Below are 17764 nucleotides of genomic sequence, written 5' to 3'. Positions count from 1 at the left end.
ATTGTTCATGGTCGCATACCCCTTCCAAACTCCTTTTTCTCGCTTTCATGTGTAGTTAAATCTTTACTGTTTTTTTTTTCATGTGAGTATAGGGGTTTATGATCATTCACCCAAATCATATTACACCCCTCACAACTGAAATGCACCAAAATGTCCGGGAGGAGAATGTAATTAGCTATCAATGTTTTTTACCCAGATTATAAGCTATCAAAATTATGTTGGTTACTTATTTCCTTTTACCTTATAACGTTACTTTCTTTCAAATTGTTTTCAGCGCATTTTCCTCGTTAACGTTTTATAAAACATTTTCTCTCAAATATGACTTGAGACTCGATCTTTCATTAAAATTGTTTGCAAAGTTTAATTTTCACATAACTGACTTGTTCACCAAATTAGAATAAGTGTCGAACAACATTGACAAAATGGTTTCTTCTTCGGTAACGTGATAAAAATGATTTTACCATTTCAAAATGGTTTCTTCTTTAGTTGCTCAATTAGTGATCAAAATTGTTGCATTATTTTATTTGCACTTTGCAGCACTATTATGAATGATATTTCAACCAATATTAGCAAAATTAGGCTTCCAAAAGCTACAAAACTACATTTGATTAATCTAAAACAGAAACGTTAAAACAAAAAATGGATATGAGTTCATTTCATAGGGAAAGGGACACATACATCAACTTCGTTTCGACTTTGTCGACTCCGGTCTCTGTCTTTCCTCCGGGACCGAGTTCTCAGTTGAAGAGTCCAACCCCAGACACCTAAGGAAAGCTGATTTAGCAAGCCTGAAATAACTGCAAGGGTGAAGTTCTAACTTGGTTTCTTCACAGCCTTCCCCTCCTACCACACTGCCTTCTCCCGTTTGCGTGATTCTCCTACTCGTACTCCACACTATCTCCCCCCGCGTGCTTTGCTCTATATTGGCCTGCCATATTCGTGCATATTGTTTTGTTACAATTTCAGACATTATTATGAATGTACCAATTCAATGCACTCTGATGGTAAGTTCCTGAATCCAAGGACTATACGCTAACACATACAACATGCATGAACTCATTCGATCAAACTTCAAGTGATATAGAATAGATGATATTATATCCTACAAACTTCAACTTCTTTCTTATCCATAGGCCTAAGATGTATATAAAACTTGTTTCGAGTGGAAGTAGGTGCAAATGTGAATCAATTTGACCAACTATTAACAGCAAAGAATATCCAACCCTGCACATATTTATATTGTGTGTAAAGCTATGTATAGTAGACTGAGCCATATATATATATATATATATATATATATATATATATATATATATATATATATATATATATATATATATCCATTTTCTTTATTCTTTGTGTTCTTACTACCGTAAATACCTAAAGTCATTACTATAAAGTCAATATTCCTCCTTACATTCTCTTTTGTTCTTTTTGTTCATCTAAATCGAGTGTGTGTAGTGTTGTACGATCCTAAAAAATTATGGATCAATACTTATTTGGATTATCTAGATAGTAAATATTGTTACATGTAGATGAGAAAACCAATTTTAGATACGAAAATTGACTTCATTGTCAATAAAGACACCTATATAGTTTCCATCAATCGATGAATAAAAGGAAAAACTTCTAACATTTACTTGACGTAAAACAAGGAATCTCACGAGAATAAAAGAAAGGGAAAACAGAAACATGATATAACAGCACGCATGAGGCAAATTACGAATTGGGGATAGGAATATATGAGGGGTTGATCCGTAAGGATTGGCACACTCGAGAAAGGGATGGGTGATGTAAACGAGGAGTGAGAGTCCTTGAGTTGGAGAGATCCATGGAGCATTTGGTTTAGAATGAAGCAAAGTTTGTGAGGAATTAAGGTTGGTAAAAATAGTTATTAATTTGAATACATTTAAGAAATAGTTAGTGATTTATTTAGAAGAATTGTCGGAGGTTTTAACTTGGAGAGAAAGTCTAGGAAACTAGCTAATCACTCATGAGATGTATGCTCTTTTAACAACAAAGAGAATTGAAAAGTAAGTGCTCAAGGTTTATTTGTTTCAAAAGATTTCTCCTCTCAAGTTGTTCCTCGACATATTTCGATCGTGGGGCCATATCCAACATTTGGTACTAGAGCTAAGATGTCCAAACAAATGTCGTCAACATACAAAGTCATCGGAGGAGATGTGACAACGATAAAGAGTGGAAGGGAGGGGAGTGCAACGCTCCAATACCCGTTACTCGTGAAGAGTAACTATGCAGCATGGTTGATAAAGATGTGTGTTAACTTACAGGTACAAGAAGTGTGAGATGTCACCGAGCATGGTGACATTGAGGAGCGTAAGGACAGGATTACTCTTGCCGCCATCTACCAAGCAGTCCCGAAAGACGTCCTTCTCATGTTGGCAGAGAATGACTCGGCAAAGGCAGTGTGGGAGACGCTGTAAACAATGCATGTGGGTCTGAAATGTGTCAAGGAAGCAAAGGCACAGACCTTGCAATTCAAGGTTATTCGCATGAAGGACAATGAGTCAATAGACGACTTTGCCATGAAGTTGACGACGGGCAACGTGGAGGAGATCTCCATCGTCAAGAAGTTCCTTCAAGCAATTCCCCCAAGATTCATGCAGATTGTTACCTCCATCGAGCAGTTCAGCGACCTCAAGAATATGTCAGTTGAGGAAGTCGTCGGTCGTCTTAAGATCCATGAAGAAGGATTTCGTGGTTACAAAGACAAAGAGGAGGAGAAATACCTCTTACTCACACATGAAGAGTGACTCACACGAACGAGAAAGAAAGATGCAGATGACTCTTCTTTTTCAAGTACGAGGGGACGTGAGAGTCCTAACAAGGAAAATGGAGATCGTGGATGTGGTTGCAGACATGGTGGCAAAGAAGGTCATGACAATACCTTACAAATTCATGACAATGTCAACCCCTAGAAGGACATGATCAAGTGTTACTCTTATGGGCATTATGTGATAGAGTGCTGCAACAAGGAGTGCGATGAGGAGGCAAACCTCATGTTCACAGATGATGAAGAGTCCACATTGATGTGCCCGAGAAAATGCCCAACCTGTTGATGCTCAATGAAGAGAAGGTTATGGCGAACCCCTTCATAGATGGAGAAGACCAAGTGGAGACTAGTATGTGATACCTAGACAACAGAGCGAGCAACCACACGACCGGAGATCGAGCAAAGTTTAAGGAGCTTGATGAGAAGTTCACTGGAAACGTGAAGTTTTGCGACAGATCAATTGTACCGATCCAAGGCAAAAGATCTATCTTGTTCTAGTGTAAGAACGGCGATCAATGTCTATTGATCAAGGTGTATTACATCTCGAGTTTGAAGAGTAATATTATTAGCCTTGGTCAAATGACAGAAGAAAGTAGCAAAGTGGAGATAGTCAGCTCATTCCTCAAGATATAGGACAAAAACAGAGCTCTATTGATGAAGGTAAAATAGTCGCAAGATCGCATGTATAAGATACTATTAAAAGACCATCAACATATTCACAAAGTATCCATTGGCATTGACAGCAAGAAAGTGAGGAAGAAACCAATGGGTCAGGAAAAAAGGAAACCGAAGAAAATAGTCAAGAAGAAACCAGAGGCTACTACAATCAGTGAAGAGCAACCTATAAGATGGCGTGTTTCATCAAACTAGTCATCTCAACCACGTAGGCCTAGAGGAAGGCCACCAGGGCGTAAGAAAAATGGGCATCAAACTTATCCTCTTAACCAAAGAAGGCTAGAGGCATGTATAAAAAAGAAGGTTGAAAGACAAAGGAGTACCTACAAGATGAAGAAGTCCTTGCACAGAAGAGAAAAGGAGAAGAAATTGCATGTTTTGGAATTGAAATTTCTTATGAAGAATACGGAGTTGATCAAGGACCAAGCAACGTTGATACTACAAAGCAACATACAAATATTCTCACCAAGACCCTAACAAGGGTTATGCTTTGCAAACATGCCAGAGTTGTTCAAAGTCAAGATCTCAAGCAAAGTCAAAGTCGAACTTACCGAAGAGAATATGAGTCATTAAGCATGACTTGGCAAAAATAGTTATTAATTTGAATAAGTTGAAATAGTCAGTGATTTATTAGGGAGATTATTAGGGGTTTTAACTTGGAAGAGTTTAGAAAATTAGTTGTGATTTCTCCCCTATAAATAAATACTCATGAAATGTATGCTCTTTTCACAACAACCAAGAGAATTGAAAAGCTAAGTGTTTAAGGTTTCTTTGTTTCAAAAAATTTCTCCTTTACGTTGTTCCTTGTGCTTCTTTTATTTGTTTCGACATATTTCGATCGTGGGCCATCCAATAAAGTTAACAGCCCTTGGTTAAGACACATAAGATAGCACAAGCAATAGTTCCCGAAACTTTTAGTCTTCTAATGAGAGTTTTGCAATTTTAAGTTTGACTATGACAATTCCTGTGGGAAGGAGTTAATGAAGACACCGGAGGCACCTTGTGAGATGATCAGAGGTAACAGCCCAAGAATCTTTGCCAGACCTAGGAGTGGATGACTTCTCGGAAGGAGCAAAAAAAGGCTTTTCTAACCATATGGCTCTGGAGACACATTGGTGGACGACTGTTCTTAATGGAAACACATCTTCAGAAGCAAATATGGTAAATCTCAAAGCATGTGGATCCCCAACTGACATAAAAGGAAAGGCCTAAGAGGTCCTTGGAAGGATATCATTAACACAAGGCCGTTTTTAGAAGGGGAAAAAAAAAACTAGGATATATACACAAGGCCTCTTAGGATATATGCACACTTTGTTTCCATTGAGAACAGTCAAATTGTGCATGTCTCCATCCATCAAATTGTGCATATATCCTAGTTTCGCATTGCAAGGCCTTATGGCAGGGCGTTCGTTTTCTGTTAGCCACTACCTCAAAATTTGGTCCTCGAGTTGGAGAGGGTAATTGCATCAATTACACCTTTCGACAGTAAATCTTGGATATAGCTCACAATCGAAATATACCGAAACAAATAAATGAAGAAAAAAAAAACAACTTGAGGGGAGAGTTTCTTGGAACAAATAACCTTAAGCATCTTGAGGGGAGAGTTTCTTGGAACAAATAACCTTAAGCATCTTGAGGGGAGAGTTTCTTGGAACAAATAACCTTAAGCATTATACTTCTCAATTCTCTTTGTTGTTGTGAAAAAAACATACATTTGATGAGTATTTATAGGAGAGAAAACACTAAAATTTTCTAAACATTCTCCTCAAGTTAAAACCAGTAACAATTCTTCTAAATAAATCACTTAACCCTTTTCCTAAACTTACTCAAATTAATAATTATTTTTATTAAGTCAAACTTATTGACTCACATTCTCCCGGTAAGCTTGACTTTTGCTTGAAAATTTTCACTTTGAGCAACTTCTACATCTCTGCAAACTTAACCCTTGTAAGGGTCTTGATGAGAATGTCTGCACGTTGCTTTCTAGTGTCAATGTTGTTTGGTTCCTGGTCAACTCTATCTTCTTCTAAAGAAATTTTAAATCTGCAACATGCATTTTCTTCCACTCCTCTCTTTTGTGCAGAAAATTCAACATCAAGCTTACCGTAGAAACTTCTTGTAACATACTCCTTTTAGGCATGCATTTTGGCTTCTTGGTTGAGATGACAAGTTGATGTCCCATATTTATTACGCTCTGGTGGCCTTCCTCTAGGCTTCCGTGGTTGAGACGACAAATTTGATAAAACACACCGTAGGTTGCTCTTCGCTGATTGTAGTAGCCTCTAGTTTTTTCTTGGCCATGTTTTTCGGTTCCTTTTTTCTCTTGACCCACTGGTTTCTTCTTCACTTCTTGCTGTCATGTCAATGGATACTTTTGGAAGATGTTGATGGTATTTCAATAGTATCTTACATAGGCAGTTCTACGATCATTTTACCTTCATCAATAGGGCTCCGTTTCTGTCGAATATCTTGAGGAACGAGCCGACTAACTCCACTCTGCTACCTTCTTCCGTCATTTGACCAAAACTAATAATATTGCTTTTCAAACTCGGGATGTAATATACCTTGGTCAATAGATGTTGATCGTCGTTCTTACACTAGAGCAAGATGGATCTTTTGCCTTGGATTGGTACAATTGATCCGTCGCAAAGCTTTACGTTTCCACTGAATTTCTCATCAAGCTCCTTGAACTTTGCTCGATCTTCGGTTATGTGATTGCTCACTCCGTTTTCTAGATACCACATGTTAGTCTTCATTTGGTCTTCTCCATGTGCAATGAGGCTTGTCATAACCTTCTCCCTTCATTGCCCATCAACAAGTTGGGCATTTTCTCGGCCAACATCAACGCAGGCTCTTCATCATTCGTGAATGTGAGGTTTGCCTCCTCATCGCGCTCCTTATTGCGGCACTTGTAGCGTAATGCCGTATTTTCCACGAGAGTAACACTTAATCATACTATTGTCCTTCTAAGGGTTGACATTGTTATGGATTTGTGAGGTATTGCCACGACCTCCTCTGAAACCACGTCTGCAGCCATGTTCGTGACCACGTCCACGACCTCTATTTTCCATGTTATGGCTGTCAAGTCCCCTCATACCTGAAAATGAAGAGTTAGCCGCATCTTTCTTTTTCATCTATGCAAGTCACTCCTCAAGTGTGAGTAAAAGGTGTTTCTCATTTTTCTTTGTCTTCATAGCCACAAAATCTCTCCTCATGGACCTTAAGACGACCAACAACCTCCTCAACCGACATGTTCTTGAGATCGCCGAACTGCTCAATGGAGGTAACAATCTGCATGAATCTCGGGAGAATAGTTTGAAGAAACTTCTTAATGACGGAGATCTCCTCCACCTTGCCCTTGACGATCATCATCAACTTCATGGAAAAATTGTCTATCAATTCACTGTCCTTCATACGGATAGCCTTGAACTCACTCTTCAAGGTCTGCACCTTTGTTTCCTTTACACGTTCCACACCCACATGCATTATTTGCCGTGTCTCCCACATTACCTTTGTCGAGTACTTTTCTGCCAACATGAGAAGGACGTCTTATGGGACTGCTTGGTAGATGGCAGCAAGAATAATCCTATCCTTACGCTCCTCAATGTCGTCACCATGCTCGACGACGTCCCACACGCTTTGTGTGTGTAAGTTAACACACATCTTTATCGACCATGCTGCGTAGTTTTTCTTCATGAGTAACAGGTACTAGAGAGTTACACTCCCCCCTTCCGCCCCTAATCGTTGACACATCTCCTCCGACGGCTTTGTATGGTGAAGACATTTGTTTCGACATCCTAGGTTTGATACCAAATGTTGGATATGGCTAACGATCGAAATATACCAAAACAAATAAAATGAAGCAGAAAGAGCAACTTGAGGAGAGTTTCTTGGAACAAAAGAACCCCAAGTATTATGCTTTTCAATTGTCTTTGTTGTTGCATCTTAACTATTTTCCTCCGGTTAAAACTATTAACCATTCTCCTAAATAAATCACTAACCATTTATGAATGGGAGAAACCCTCCTGATTTTGAAGTATCACAGGAATCCCTTTGTCTTGATACTATCAACGCCAATTTTCCTAAATAGTCTAAACGAGATATTGAAGTCATACAGACTACAGAGACCCACACAATTCTGTAAACCCTATATTCACACTCATTTGTCCGCAAAAATCATCAAGAAGGATAGAAATCAAGCCAAGAATTGCTGTAAAACATGTCAATGTTCACAGAATAACCAGGAACACAAACAAACATTCGTACACAAGTGGTTTAAAAATGAAGCCGAGAGACGCCATACCTGCGCATTCCGCGATGGATCAGAATCAATCCTGATATTGTGCATAGAAACATTCTTGTGGTTGTGAGCAATTTCAGAAACGAAGCGACTATTAGAAGTAGAAGAAGAAGAAGCAATGGCGGCAGTGGAGTTGCCGACGGTATCGATTTTGGAGAAATCAATGGCGAAGATGGTGAGACAATAAAGCGCGAAGAGGAGGATAAGAAGAAGAAGCTGAATCCAGATTAACCACGAAACTCGGGGTTGAAGTATGAGCTCATCTTCAAAATTGAACATATTAGGGCAAACGAGAATTTCATAGAGAGAATGATTTGGATTCAGCTTCCGATTTCAATACCTAAACAGGGGAAGGTCTAAGAAAAGTTCACAAAAATTACCTTATCCTCTTCACTCTTGCTGCCCCCGCTTAGTCTACTGCTTTGCTGAATAAAAAAAAATAAAAAGTATATATTTCTTTTTCAAACTAAATAATTTAGATTTTTCATAATTAAAAGTTTTTGTTTGTTTCTATTTTTATTTTTATTTTGATGAGGTGACTTTCGATCTTCTACTAGGTTTGTCGAAGGTAAGTCTTTCCTTAATAGAGTAAAAAAATATGGTAAGAAGCCTTCGTGAAGATCCTTATTGCCCATGATTAGGGACAGAAAGATAGACAAACTCAATTTGATAAGTAACATATGGATGAGTTCAAGCCTGTAAAATACTTGTGTCTGTAAGTCTTTAGATGTGTTGTTGATTGTACTATATATGAGTGACATCATCGTGATTTTTGGCATAGACTCGTTGTCTGAGAATCATGCCCAGAAAGTGAACTTTGAGGCACACTCGAGGTGATCCCCAACTTGAAGCTGTTTAGTCATAGGGCTTGAGCCTTGTTGACTAGTGTGTCCAACGTATGAGATCTTAGAGGCAGTGTAGCTTAAATACAGATAACGCAAGAATTCAAATGTGTTTTTTGATGAGTTATCTGTCGTTAGTTAGAGATCCCAATTTTAAAATTTATCACGATTTGGAGACTTCCCCAATTCCAAAAGCACTGTACAGGATGAATCCTATCAAAATAAAAGAGCTCAAGGCGTATTACAAGGGTTGCTAGATCGTAGTTTGATAAGACTAAATGTATTGTCATAAGAAGCCCTACTGTTATTTGTTAAGAAGGATGGATCTCTATGGTTGTATATTGATCACGAGAGTTGGAAAGAGTGGTCATCGACAACAAAGACTCGATGACATTCGTGAGCATATGTAGCCACTATGAATTTATGGTCATGTCTTTTGGATTGATTAACGCCTCTATTACGTTTATGGAATTGATGAACAAAGTGTTCAAAGATTTTCTTGATACATTCATGATAGTTTTTATCGATGACATTCTTGTGTACTCTAAAATCAATGAAGAGTACAAGTTTCACCAAAGCGGGGTCGAAAGAATTGACTTTCTTAGGCCACAATGAAGAGTACAAGTTTCACCAAAGAAGAATGGACTTTCGTAGGCCACAAGTTGTTGGGGTAAGGGATCTCTATGGATCTAATTAAATCTTAAAGAAAGGTTTAAGGGCACATATAATTAAGTTACCTAAAATACTTTTGAGCACTCTCCCGTCACGTGAAAAAGAAATGTAGACTGTAATGAGTTAGAAGTGTATGCCCTCACGTAAGATTGAACTACAAACCTTCCCATTTACAAGAAGGATGCTCTACTACCGAACTATAAGGGCTATTATGATTAAATTTGACTCTCAACCTAAAATACATAGATGGATGATGTCCAAGACTATACAACTTTCAAGCATTCCCCCACCTCCATCGACAATCAACAAATACATGAAAAAGAAAGGTAAAAGTATGACCCTAAACCTTTAGATTACAAGACTGACGCTCCACCACTGAGCTACAACAAATACATGAAAAAGAAAGGTAAAAGCATGACCCTAAACCTTTAGATTACAAGACTGGCGCTCCACCACTGAGCTATAAAGATTATCATTGTTAAAACTCGACTTACGGCCTAGACAATCTCCAGGACCTAAAAAATACTCTCCCATCTCGACCGACAATAAAAATGCATAATGCCCTCATGCAGGATTGAACTTCAAATCTTTAGTTTACAAGACTAATGCTCTACCATTGAGCTATAAGGGCTATTGTTCTTAAAATTTGACTCACAACATAAACAATTCTACAGGACCTAAAACCTGACTACTTCGTGAAGATCTTCATTGACCACTGAAAAAGAAATGTAGTGAGAATTGAACTACAAAACTTAAATTTAAGTGACTAACGCTCTACTACTAAGCTATAAAGGTTAATCCGACCCCACCTTAAAAATAATAAAGGATAATCAACGAACACGTGAAATTTGCAATGCCCTCATGCAAGATTGAACTACAGACCTTCAGTTTACAAGACTAACACTCTACCACTGAGCTATAAGGGCTACTATTGTTGGAATTCGACTTTCACCAAAACTATTCTACAGGACCTAAAGTCCAACTGCTCTATCGACCACAAATCAAGACCAATCGACAATAGATTACAAGACATTTTATAGAAACTACTACACTCTACTTTGCTTGGAATTACTCTAGATTTCTTGGAATTCTTGGGAGTCTACTTTGAATTTCTGTGAAGTCGATAATTTATTCTCAAGTTATGAGAGGAGGCAGGCGTGAGACCGCACATATAATTAAGTAACTGGGAAGCACACAAGGTCGCTCGCTCAAACTCAAACTCATTGTAATATCGATTTTTATTTTCTTCCTTCCTTTTACTAGTTGAGATGAACTTTATTCAAAATAAATATTTATAATACATGTATCTTATATTACCTATTTGAGAAATGTATCATATCATCGTAGTTTAAACCTATTTGAATAGTTTGGATTACTTTTACTATATCTAAAAGTAAAGACTATTTCCATAGTAGAACCAATTTAAGGCTAGGGTGAGAGCATCAGTTTTGTTGGACTATGACCTGAGTTAGAACGCCTCAAGTAGTTCGAGCACAAAAAAAACCACGAAAGAAGATCATAGGGTGAGACCCCTAGTGCCCCTAACCGATCTAGATCCAAAGAGTCGGTGCTGAGAAATCTAGAGACATGAAACCATGTCAAGACTGCAAAACTACCCTAGAGACCGAATAAACCACCACGACTATTAATAATATTATGTTACATTATTTTGATGGATCGTTTTAATAATAGGGCAAAAAGAAGGAAGATCCATACGTTTTATTTAGATATATATCAATTACACCAAACCATAGTTGATGTTCATTATCAATTATTATTGCAAAGGTAAGCTTCAATTCCTTTGGTGGATTCAAGTGCAAATTGGAGATAGTTATGTGGTGGAGCAACACCTTCATTTGCCTTCACAAATTCCACTGACCATTTAACTGAGCTGATGCCATTGCTCCCACCATCACTAACTTCACCCTTCACGGCTACCATCTCGAAGTCTTTAAACAAATCTCCTTCAATAAATTCAAGAGTTATTGCTTTGTTTGTGTCATCCATATGTAGCTTTTGCTTTGCCTCTAGTGGACACCCCGTGTTCCAAAAAATCTAAAAACTTCAATTGATAATAAGTTATAGGACGTAAGCGAAATACCGAATAATAATTAGGTAATATTGTTAAGTTTATTGTGAGATCTTATGTCGGTTAGGAGGAGAACGAAGCATTCTTTGTAAGAGCGTGGAAACTTTTTCCCGGGTAGACGTGTTTTAAAAATCTTGAGAGGAAATGCGAAAGGAAAAGTCCAAAAAGGACAATATCGGCTAGCGGTGGACTTGGACCGTTACAAATGGTATCAGAGCCAGACATTGGGCGATGTGTCAGCGATAAAGCTTTGCCCCGAAGCGGGGTAGACAAGAGGCGGTGTGCAAGTAAGGACGCTGGCTTCAAAAGAGGTGGATTGTGAGATCCCACGTCAGTTGAGGAGAAGAACAAAACATTTATTATAGGGATGTGGAAATCTCTCTAGGGTAGACACGAGGCGGTGTGCAAGCAAAGACGCTGAGCCCCAAAGGGGGTGGATTGTGAGATCCCACATCGGTTGGGGAGGAGAACAAAACATTTTTTATAGGGATGTGGAACCTCTCTAGGGTAGACACGAGGCGGTGTGCAAGCAAGGACGCTGAGCCCCAAAGGGGGTGGATTGTGAGATCCCACATCGGTTGGGGAAGAGAACAAAACATTTTTTATAGGGATGTGGAACCTCTCTAGGGTAGACACGAGGCGGTGTGCACAAGGACGCTAGGCCCCCAAAGGGGGGTAGATTGTGAGATCCCACATCGGTTGAGGAGGAGAACAAAACATTTTTTTATAGGGACGTGGAAACCTCTCTAGGGTAGATACGAGGCGGTGTGCAAGCAAGGACGCTGGCCCCAAAGGGGGGTGGATTGTGAGATCTCGCATCGGTTGAAGAGGAGAACGAAACATTCTTTGTATGGATGTGGAAACCTCTCTCTAGCAAACGCATTTTAAAAATCTTGAGGAGAATCCCGAGAGGGAAAAGAACAATATCTGGTAGTAGTGGACTTAGAGATATGAAATTAATTAGAGTTTAGAATTTAGGGTTTAGAATCTAACCGAAGTCGTATTTCCAGTGGACGACGCTGCCATGAGCGAAACCATTACCTTCCACAATTTTGTAGCTCAAAAGTTTTTTTGGAAACATTTGAGTAATAGAGTCCATTTTGTTCTTAAAGAGCTCATAGAACCTTTCACCCGAACACTTCAGCTGCAGCTGTTTTGAGATGTTAGAAATCTGAGCCATTTTCAAAGTACCTCAAGATATGTTCATCCATGTCCAAAGTAGGAGCCTTTTATACCCAAATAAATGTAGCAAAAAAGTGATTCTTCCTATTTTTCTTCTTTCCAATTTAAGTAAAATAAATACGAAGGAGTTAAAGATTCGAGTCTCACAAAGAATTTCTCATTTTTTCGCTTTCATTTGGTGATGAATTTTATCTAATAATTAAGCTCCATAAATCCCAACACAGGTACTCTCCGTGAACCATCTGACTTACTCAGTCGCAGTGTCAACCTTGACTCCTTTTTACATTCAAAAGAAGTTCTCATCTCGACACCTACCTGTATAATCTCAAGTCTCTTCCAAGACTGATTTACGGGTTCGCTCGTTTTTCGTTAGTCTCGTTCTCGACCCCACCCGTCAAATTATACACACATACACATAATTATTCTGGACGATTGTAGCTTGCAACAAAAGGATTATTGAGAGCCAAAAACTAATAAATCAATCAGTCAAGGAGAAATAAATGAAAATGAAAGAAAGAAAGAACAAAGAGTCCCATCTATGGAAACCCACTTTTTCGCTATATTTGCTATAAAATTCCCTTTCTATGGACATGAATGAATGAGCAGATTTGAAGCTTGAAAATGCCTAGATATTTGTAAGGTAATTTTTAAAAATACATATTCACTTGTGTTGTTTAATCTTAACTACATGTTACGAAATAAATAAATAAATGTTTTACAAGCTAATATGTAACAACCAGTTCAGATATTAGGTATGTATCATCAATGATGTTGAGCCCTCAAGGGGATCATATAAGGGCATGGAAACCTCTCCTTAGCAGACACGGGTTACCGGAAGATGTGAGGCACTGGTCGGAGTAGGGCTAGACCCTCTCCATAGTAGACACGTTTTAAAACCCGAAAGAAAAAGTAGGTTAGAGTAGGGCTAAACCCTCTTTATAGTAGACACGTTTTAAAACTTTGAGGGAAAACCCGAAAGAAAAAGTAGAAGACACTAGCAGAGGGTTAGGGCTGTTACGTAACATTGTTACATAACATTTTAATCGTGGGAAGCACATGGGGTCACTCGCCCAAACTCAAATTCATTTGTAATGTTATAGAAATCATGTATATCGTATTCTGCACATCGATTGAAGAGTGAAACGAGTGCCAACAATGCCCTCATACAGACCTTAAGTTTACAAGACTGACACTCTACCACTGAGCTATAAGGGCTATTAATATTAAAACTCAACTCTCGACCTTGACAATTCTATAAAAACTCTCAGAAATGTATAAAATGTGTTCGACTTGACAATTCTACAAAAACTCAAAAACTCTAAAACATGTGTGTGTATGCCCTCATGCAAGATTGAACTATAGACCTGACACTCTACCACTAAGCTATAATGGCTATTGTTGTTAAAATCAAACTCTCGATCTAAGCAATTATTCTACAAGACCTAAAACCCGACTACTTTGATACCAATTTGTTGAACACAACTGTTTGTGAGAAACACTTAAACTCTTTATAAAAACCAATCGAGAAGAGATTACAAAACTCTACTCTGCTTGGAGTTACTTTGGATTTTTTTGATTTATTGTGATGAAAATCTTGGTATGATAGAGTAGTATTTATAAGAGAGACTAGAAAATTATTCCTAAAATATACCATCATTTATTTCTAATATTACATAAATCATTTTTCTAAAATATATAGATAATGGGTTCAAATAATTATTGGGTTAGTGATGATATTCTAACATTTGTTACGACCCGATTTTTTAGACTACGAGCCTTAGACTCTGATGAAAAAGACAAAGACAAGCAAATAAAATAAGTTTTAAAAATTTTAAATTTTCTAAAAAAATAATATTAAAATAATTAAATACGCTGCCCGTGGCCACTTGTACAAAATTAATGAGATCTTTCCATCCAACCATTGGATCTTCACCATGTTTTGATATGTTTTAGAGGACGCAGAGCTCATCAAATTTAACGGTTGAAATTTAAACTGAAGGTTGGCGAACCTTTGATCCAATAAGATATTTTTAGTAGAAAAATTAAAAAATTCAACCTCAAGTTCATGAAGATGCACAAGATTTCAGTGTCGAGCTTCCTCTATAAAGTATGAAGTAGGAGCTTTCCTTTGGAATTTAACCAAGCAACGACCTCTCTTAAATTCAAGTTATAGGCTTTTAGTTTTTAGGTTTGTTATAGTCTACCATTTCCTTCCAAACGTATCAAATTTAGTGAATGAATCGAATGCTGAAAAACGCCCCTAACCTATTCACTGAATTTGATCCACATGCGAGCCAATATAGAAGAAGTGCCATGATGCATCGTCCTCTTCGATCGCATCATGACATTCTTCTATGTTAGGCCGCATGTGGCCGGATGGGCGTTTCTTGAGGGACGCCGCTTTGCTTATCATGGCGTAAGGGTCACAACCTACTCTCTTCATAATATGGTTGTGACATTTTCCCTTACTTAACTTAGTCATCGTCCTCGATGACTTACTCGGGGCACAATCATATTGCAGATTGTGATATTCTCCTCCACTTAATTTAGTCATCATCTTCGATAACTTTCTCGAGGCGCATTTGCCCCACTGATTGTGAAACTAAGTTACTAGAAATATACTGACCTAGGTCAATGTGTAAACCACTCTAACTTCAGCGCCTTAATCTTAGCTTAGTTCATTCATGCATGTTTTGTTAGAGAGACATTCCTATCAATCACCTAAAGCATCGAAAACATAATCTAAACATTTATGCATACTCAACGGGGAGACAACATCCATCAATCACCTAAAGGATAGATCACAACATCTCATCCACCTTTCAAATATAGCAGAAAACATTAAAATATGCATGAAACTTCAATTCAAATCTTAGGTGTATTTTCATAATTTTCTGTAACATACATAGCATTCTCATCCAAATTGCCCTTCTAGAGTCCTAATCCTGCATAATCTAACCACCTAATGTAAAAAATGTTCGCATGCAGTTCACCCCAAAGATGGAACTTGTCACTCAATAGATTCGCTAACACCAAGAAATGGTGAACCACCAACATCCAAACACAGGGTGGGTCGGTAAGTAGTTAAAGTATCATAGGGACCTCTAAGTCCTTCCCAGATTCCCCGATAACAATAGAGAATAGACTCAAACTTCTCAGAACCAAGAGTAAAGCCTGGGGATACCTTCTAGGTTAAGGATGCAATGGAAGCTTACACGTATGTTGCTTATTGAGTATTTTATACTCACTCCTTTCTCCTTGTTTTTTGCTCCTCGATTTTTGCAGGTGATCGTAGGCACCATTCAAGGTGGGAGAGTGCTCGGAAGCTACATTGTCACAAAGGGTGACCACCTGGCGTGTCAGTTTAAAATTTGTATTTTGTGGGTTGTCATTTGTATTCATTTTGTATCACACTCCCGTCCTGAACATCACCTGTTTTATAATGTTTTCATTTTGAATTTTAGATTTTGATGCGAAATTTTATCATATTTTCGCTATTGTATAAAGCATAAAGTTTTAATTGATATAATTATTAATAAACTAAAAAAAAAAAAAACATCTGAAACCATGAGTAATAAAAAATAAAAAAATATGAAAAAAGAAATAGACCAAAAAATAAGGAGCCTAGATCCGTTCTCAAACACATGCAAATAACTAACTATAACGGCCATTCCCACCCTGTCTCGCCCTCACACCCTCTCCTCAATCCTCCATTATTCCTTCATTACCGTCGGTTGATGGGAGACCCAAAATCCACCGCCGCCCTCCCCGAGCTACAATCTCCACCAAAATCTTCAGCTCCACCGCAGCCTCCGCCGCTGCCACCACAACCCTCCTTGACTTCATCCTCCTCCCTGGTCCCCCCATCAAAGAGAAAGAAGAACAAAACCAAAGTGTTTCGAGTATTCCGATCGGTGTTCCGATCCTTCCCCATCATAACCCCAGCAGCATGCAAGATCCCATCGCTACCGTCGGGCATATCAGAAACGCTGCTAACGCAGTCGGGGAACCGGGTGACGGGGACGCTGTTCGGGTACCGAAAAGGGCGCGTGAGCCTATCCATACAAGAGACCCCACGAAGTTTCCCTAGCATCGTGATCGAGCTAGCCATGCAGACCAACGTGTTGCAAAAGGAAATGAGCTCCGGGATGGTAAGAATCGCTCTCGAATGCGAGAAGAGAACCGACAAGGCCGACAAGACGAAGCTGATGGAAGAACCATTATGGACCATGTTCTGTAATGGCAAGAAAAATGGTTATGGCGTCAAAAGGGAAGCCTCCGATGATGATCTCAAAGTTATGGAGCTTCTCCGGGCGGTGTCCATGGGTGCCGGCGTCTTGCCGGGAAACTCTGACGTGGACGGCCCTGATGGGGAGCAGGCTTACATGAGGGCCCACTTCGAACGTGTGGTCGGGTCCAGGGATTCAGAAACCTTTTACATGTTGAGCCCGGAGGAGAATAGTGGGCCCGAGCTTAGTATCTTTTTTGTAAGAATTTAACGGCTTTGCAATTGCTGCAAATTAATTTATTCAATTCTTCATTATGTAATTATTGGTCTTCCAATGGATTCTTTGTAATCACCTTTCGATTTTGCCTCTTTTCTTCCTATTTCTTTCGATTCAATTCGTTTTTAGAGGTGCCAACGATCAAGTGTCACGACCCGCGACTTAAGGATAAGGAAGGACACAAAATATTTTAAAACAAAAAAGCTGAGAACGACGGTTCAGGCTTGTCTATGACACCTACTCTAGAGTTTGCTCTGGTCCAAACACCAACTCCTTATCTACTTGTAGTCTCTTAATCATGTCTTTGGTATGCTAGGGTACCACACTCTTTCCTAACTTGTTTAGGTCTTGTTGCAATTACTTAGCTTATGCCCTTAGGTTCGACGTCTTATCTTCAGAACTTAGATCTTGACCCATGTTCTAGGTCTCGATTCGAGTTTTACCCTAAAACTTACTCGAAAGCAATTTCCTTCAATTGGGGCATTCGTGAACTCGACTCCCTATCTCTCAATGGAAAGCATGGGGTAGATCCCTGCCAGTCTAAAAAAGATGCTACCCAACTTCGATATCACAAAAAAAACATTAAAATGAATTGTTGAAAGTGGGATTTGAACCCACGCCCTTTCGGACCAGAACCTTAATCTGGCGCCTTAGACCAACTCGGCCATCTCAACGTTGATGTCCCAAGATAAATGTAAACTTATA

At 38.7% G+C, this 17764-nt stretch overlaps 3 protein-coding genes and 3 non-coding genes across 9 annotated transcripts; 1 reads left to right on the top strand and 5 right to left on the bottom strand.

Annotated features, from left to right (window-relative positions):
• Positions 1-515: 515 nt before the first annotated feature.
• Positions 516-8185, bottom strand: LOC111451714. Of its 2 annotated transcripts, none has more exons than XM_023092237.1 (2): positions 7773-8185; positions 516-928 (listed from the first exon to the last, which is right to left on the bottom strand). In XM_023092237.1, the coding sequence occupies exons 1-2, from the start codon at positions 8046-8048 to the stop codon at positions 680-682; spliced, it is 525 nt and encodes a 174-aa protein (XP_022948005.1). In that variant the 5' UTR covers positions 8049-8185; the 3' UTR covers positions 516-679. The 2 variants fall into 2 exon arrangements, with proteins under 2 accessions (XP_022948005.1, XP_022948006.1); XM_023092238.1 differs by lacking the exon at positions 516-928 and adding an exon at positions 998-1224 and having other exon boundaries at positions 7773-8172.
• A 1657-nt stretch (positions 8186-9842) lies between these two features.
• TRNAT-UGU lies at positions 9843-9914 on the bottom strand. Its single transcript has one exon. It is a non-coding gene; the product is annotated as a tRNA-Thr (tRNA).
• A 223-nt stretch (positions 9915-10137) lies between these two features.
• On the bottom strand, positions 10138-10209 carry TRNAT-UGU. Its single transcript has one exon. It is a non-coding gene; the product is annotated as a tRNA-Thr (tRNA).
• Positions 10210-11005: 796 nt separating this feature from the next.
• On the bottom strand, positions 11006-12552 carry LOC111451715 (MLP-like protein 34). 3 transcript variants are annotated; one of them, XM_023092239.1, is made up of 3 exons: positions 12371-12552; positions 11624-11634; positions 11006-11316 (listed from the first exon to the last, which is right to left on the bottom strand). In XM_023092239.1, the coding sequence occupies exons 1-3, from the start codon at positions 12550-12552 to the stop codon at positions 11051-11053; spliced, it is 459 nt and encodes a 152-aa protein (XP_022948007.1). In that variant the 3' UTR covers positions 11006-11050. The 3 variants fall into 3 exon arrangements, with proteins under 3 accessions (XP_022948007.1, XP_022948008.1, XP_022948009.1); XM_023092240.1 differs by lacking the exon at positions 11624-11634 and having other exon boundaries at positions 11006-11310; positions 12366-12552; XM_023092241.1 differs by lacking the exon at positions 11624-11634 and having other exon boundaries at positions 11006-11247; positions 12366-12552.
• A 3739-nt stretch (positions 12553-16291) lies between these two features.
• On the top strand, positions 16292-17053 carry LOC111451590 (protein MIZU-KUSSEI 1-like). Its single transcript, XM_023092062.1, has one exon. The coding sequence runs from the start codon at positions 16292-16294 to the stop codon at positions 17051-17053; it is 762 nt and encodes a 253-aa protein (XP_022947830.1).
• A 599-nt stretch (positions 17054-17652) lies between these two features.
• TRNAL-AAG lies at positions 17653-17733 on the bottom strand. The gene has a single exon. It is a non-coding gene; the product is annotated as a tRNA-Leu (tRNA).
• Positions 17734-17764: the final 31 nt, after the last annotated feature.

This window comes from Cucurbita moschata, unplaced genomic scaffold, assembly GCF_002738365.1.
Source record: "Cucurbita moschata cultivar Rifu unplaced genomic scaffold, Cmos_1.0 Cmo_Scf00013, whole genome shotgun sequence".
NCBI classification, from domain to species: Eukaryota; Viridiplantae; Streptophyta; class Magnoliopsida; order Cucurbitales; family Cucurbitaceae; genus Cucurbita; species Cucurbita moschata.
Note: the sequence above shows the minus strand (reverse complement) of the source record. Positions and strands in the feature narration are given on the sequence as shown.

Bases quoted from the DNA above. Each gene is read 5' to 3' on its own strand.
- LOC111451714 (XM_023092237.1), bottom strand. From the start codon at position 8,048: ATGTTCAATTTTGAAGATGAGCTCATACTTCAACCCCGAGTTTCGTGG. The intron at 929-7,772 runs GTATGGCGTCTC...CGAATATGGCAG, and splicing joins ATCCATCGCGGAATGCGCAG to GCCAATATAGAGCAAAGCAC.
- LOC111451715 (XM_023092239.1), bottom strand. From the start codon at position 12,552: ATGGCTCAGATTTCTAACATCTCAAAACAGCTGCAGCTGAAGTGTTCG.
- LOC111451590 (XM_023092062.1), top strand. From the start codon at position 16,292: ATGGGAGACCCAAAATCCACCGCCGCCCTCCCCGAGCTACAATCTCCA.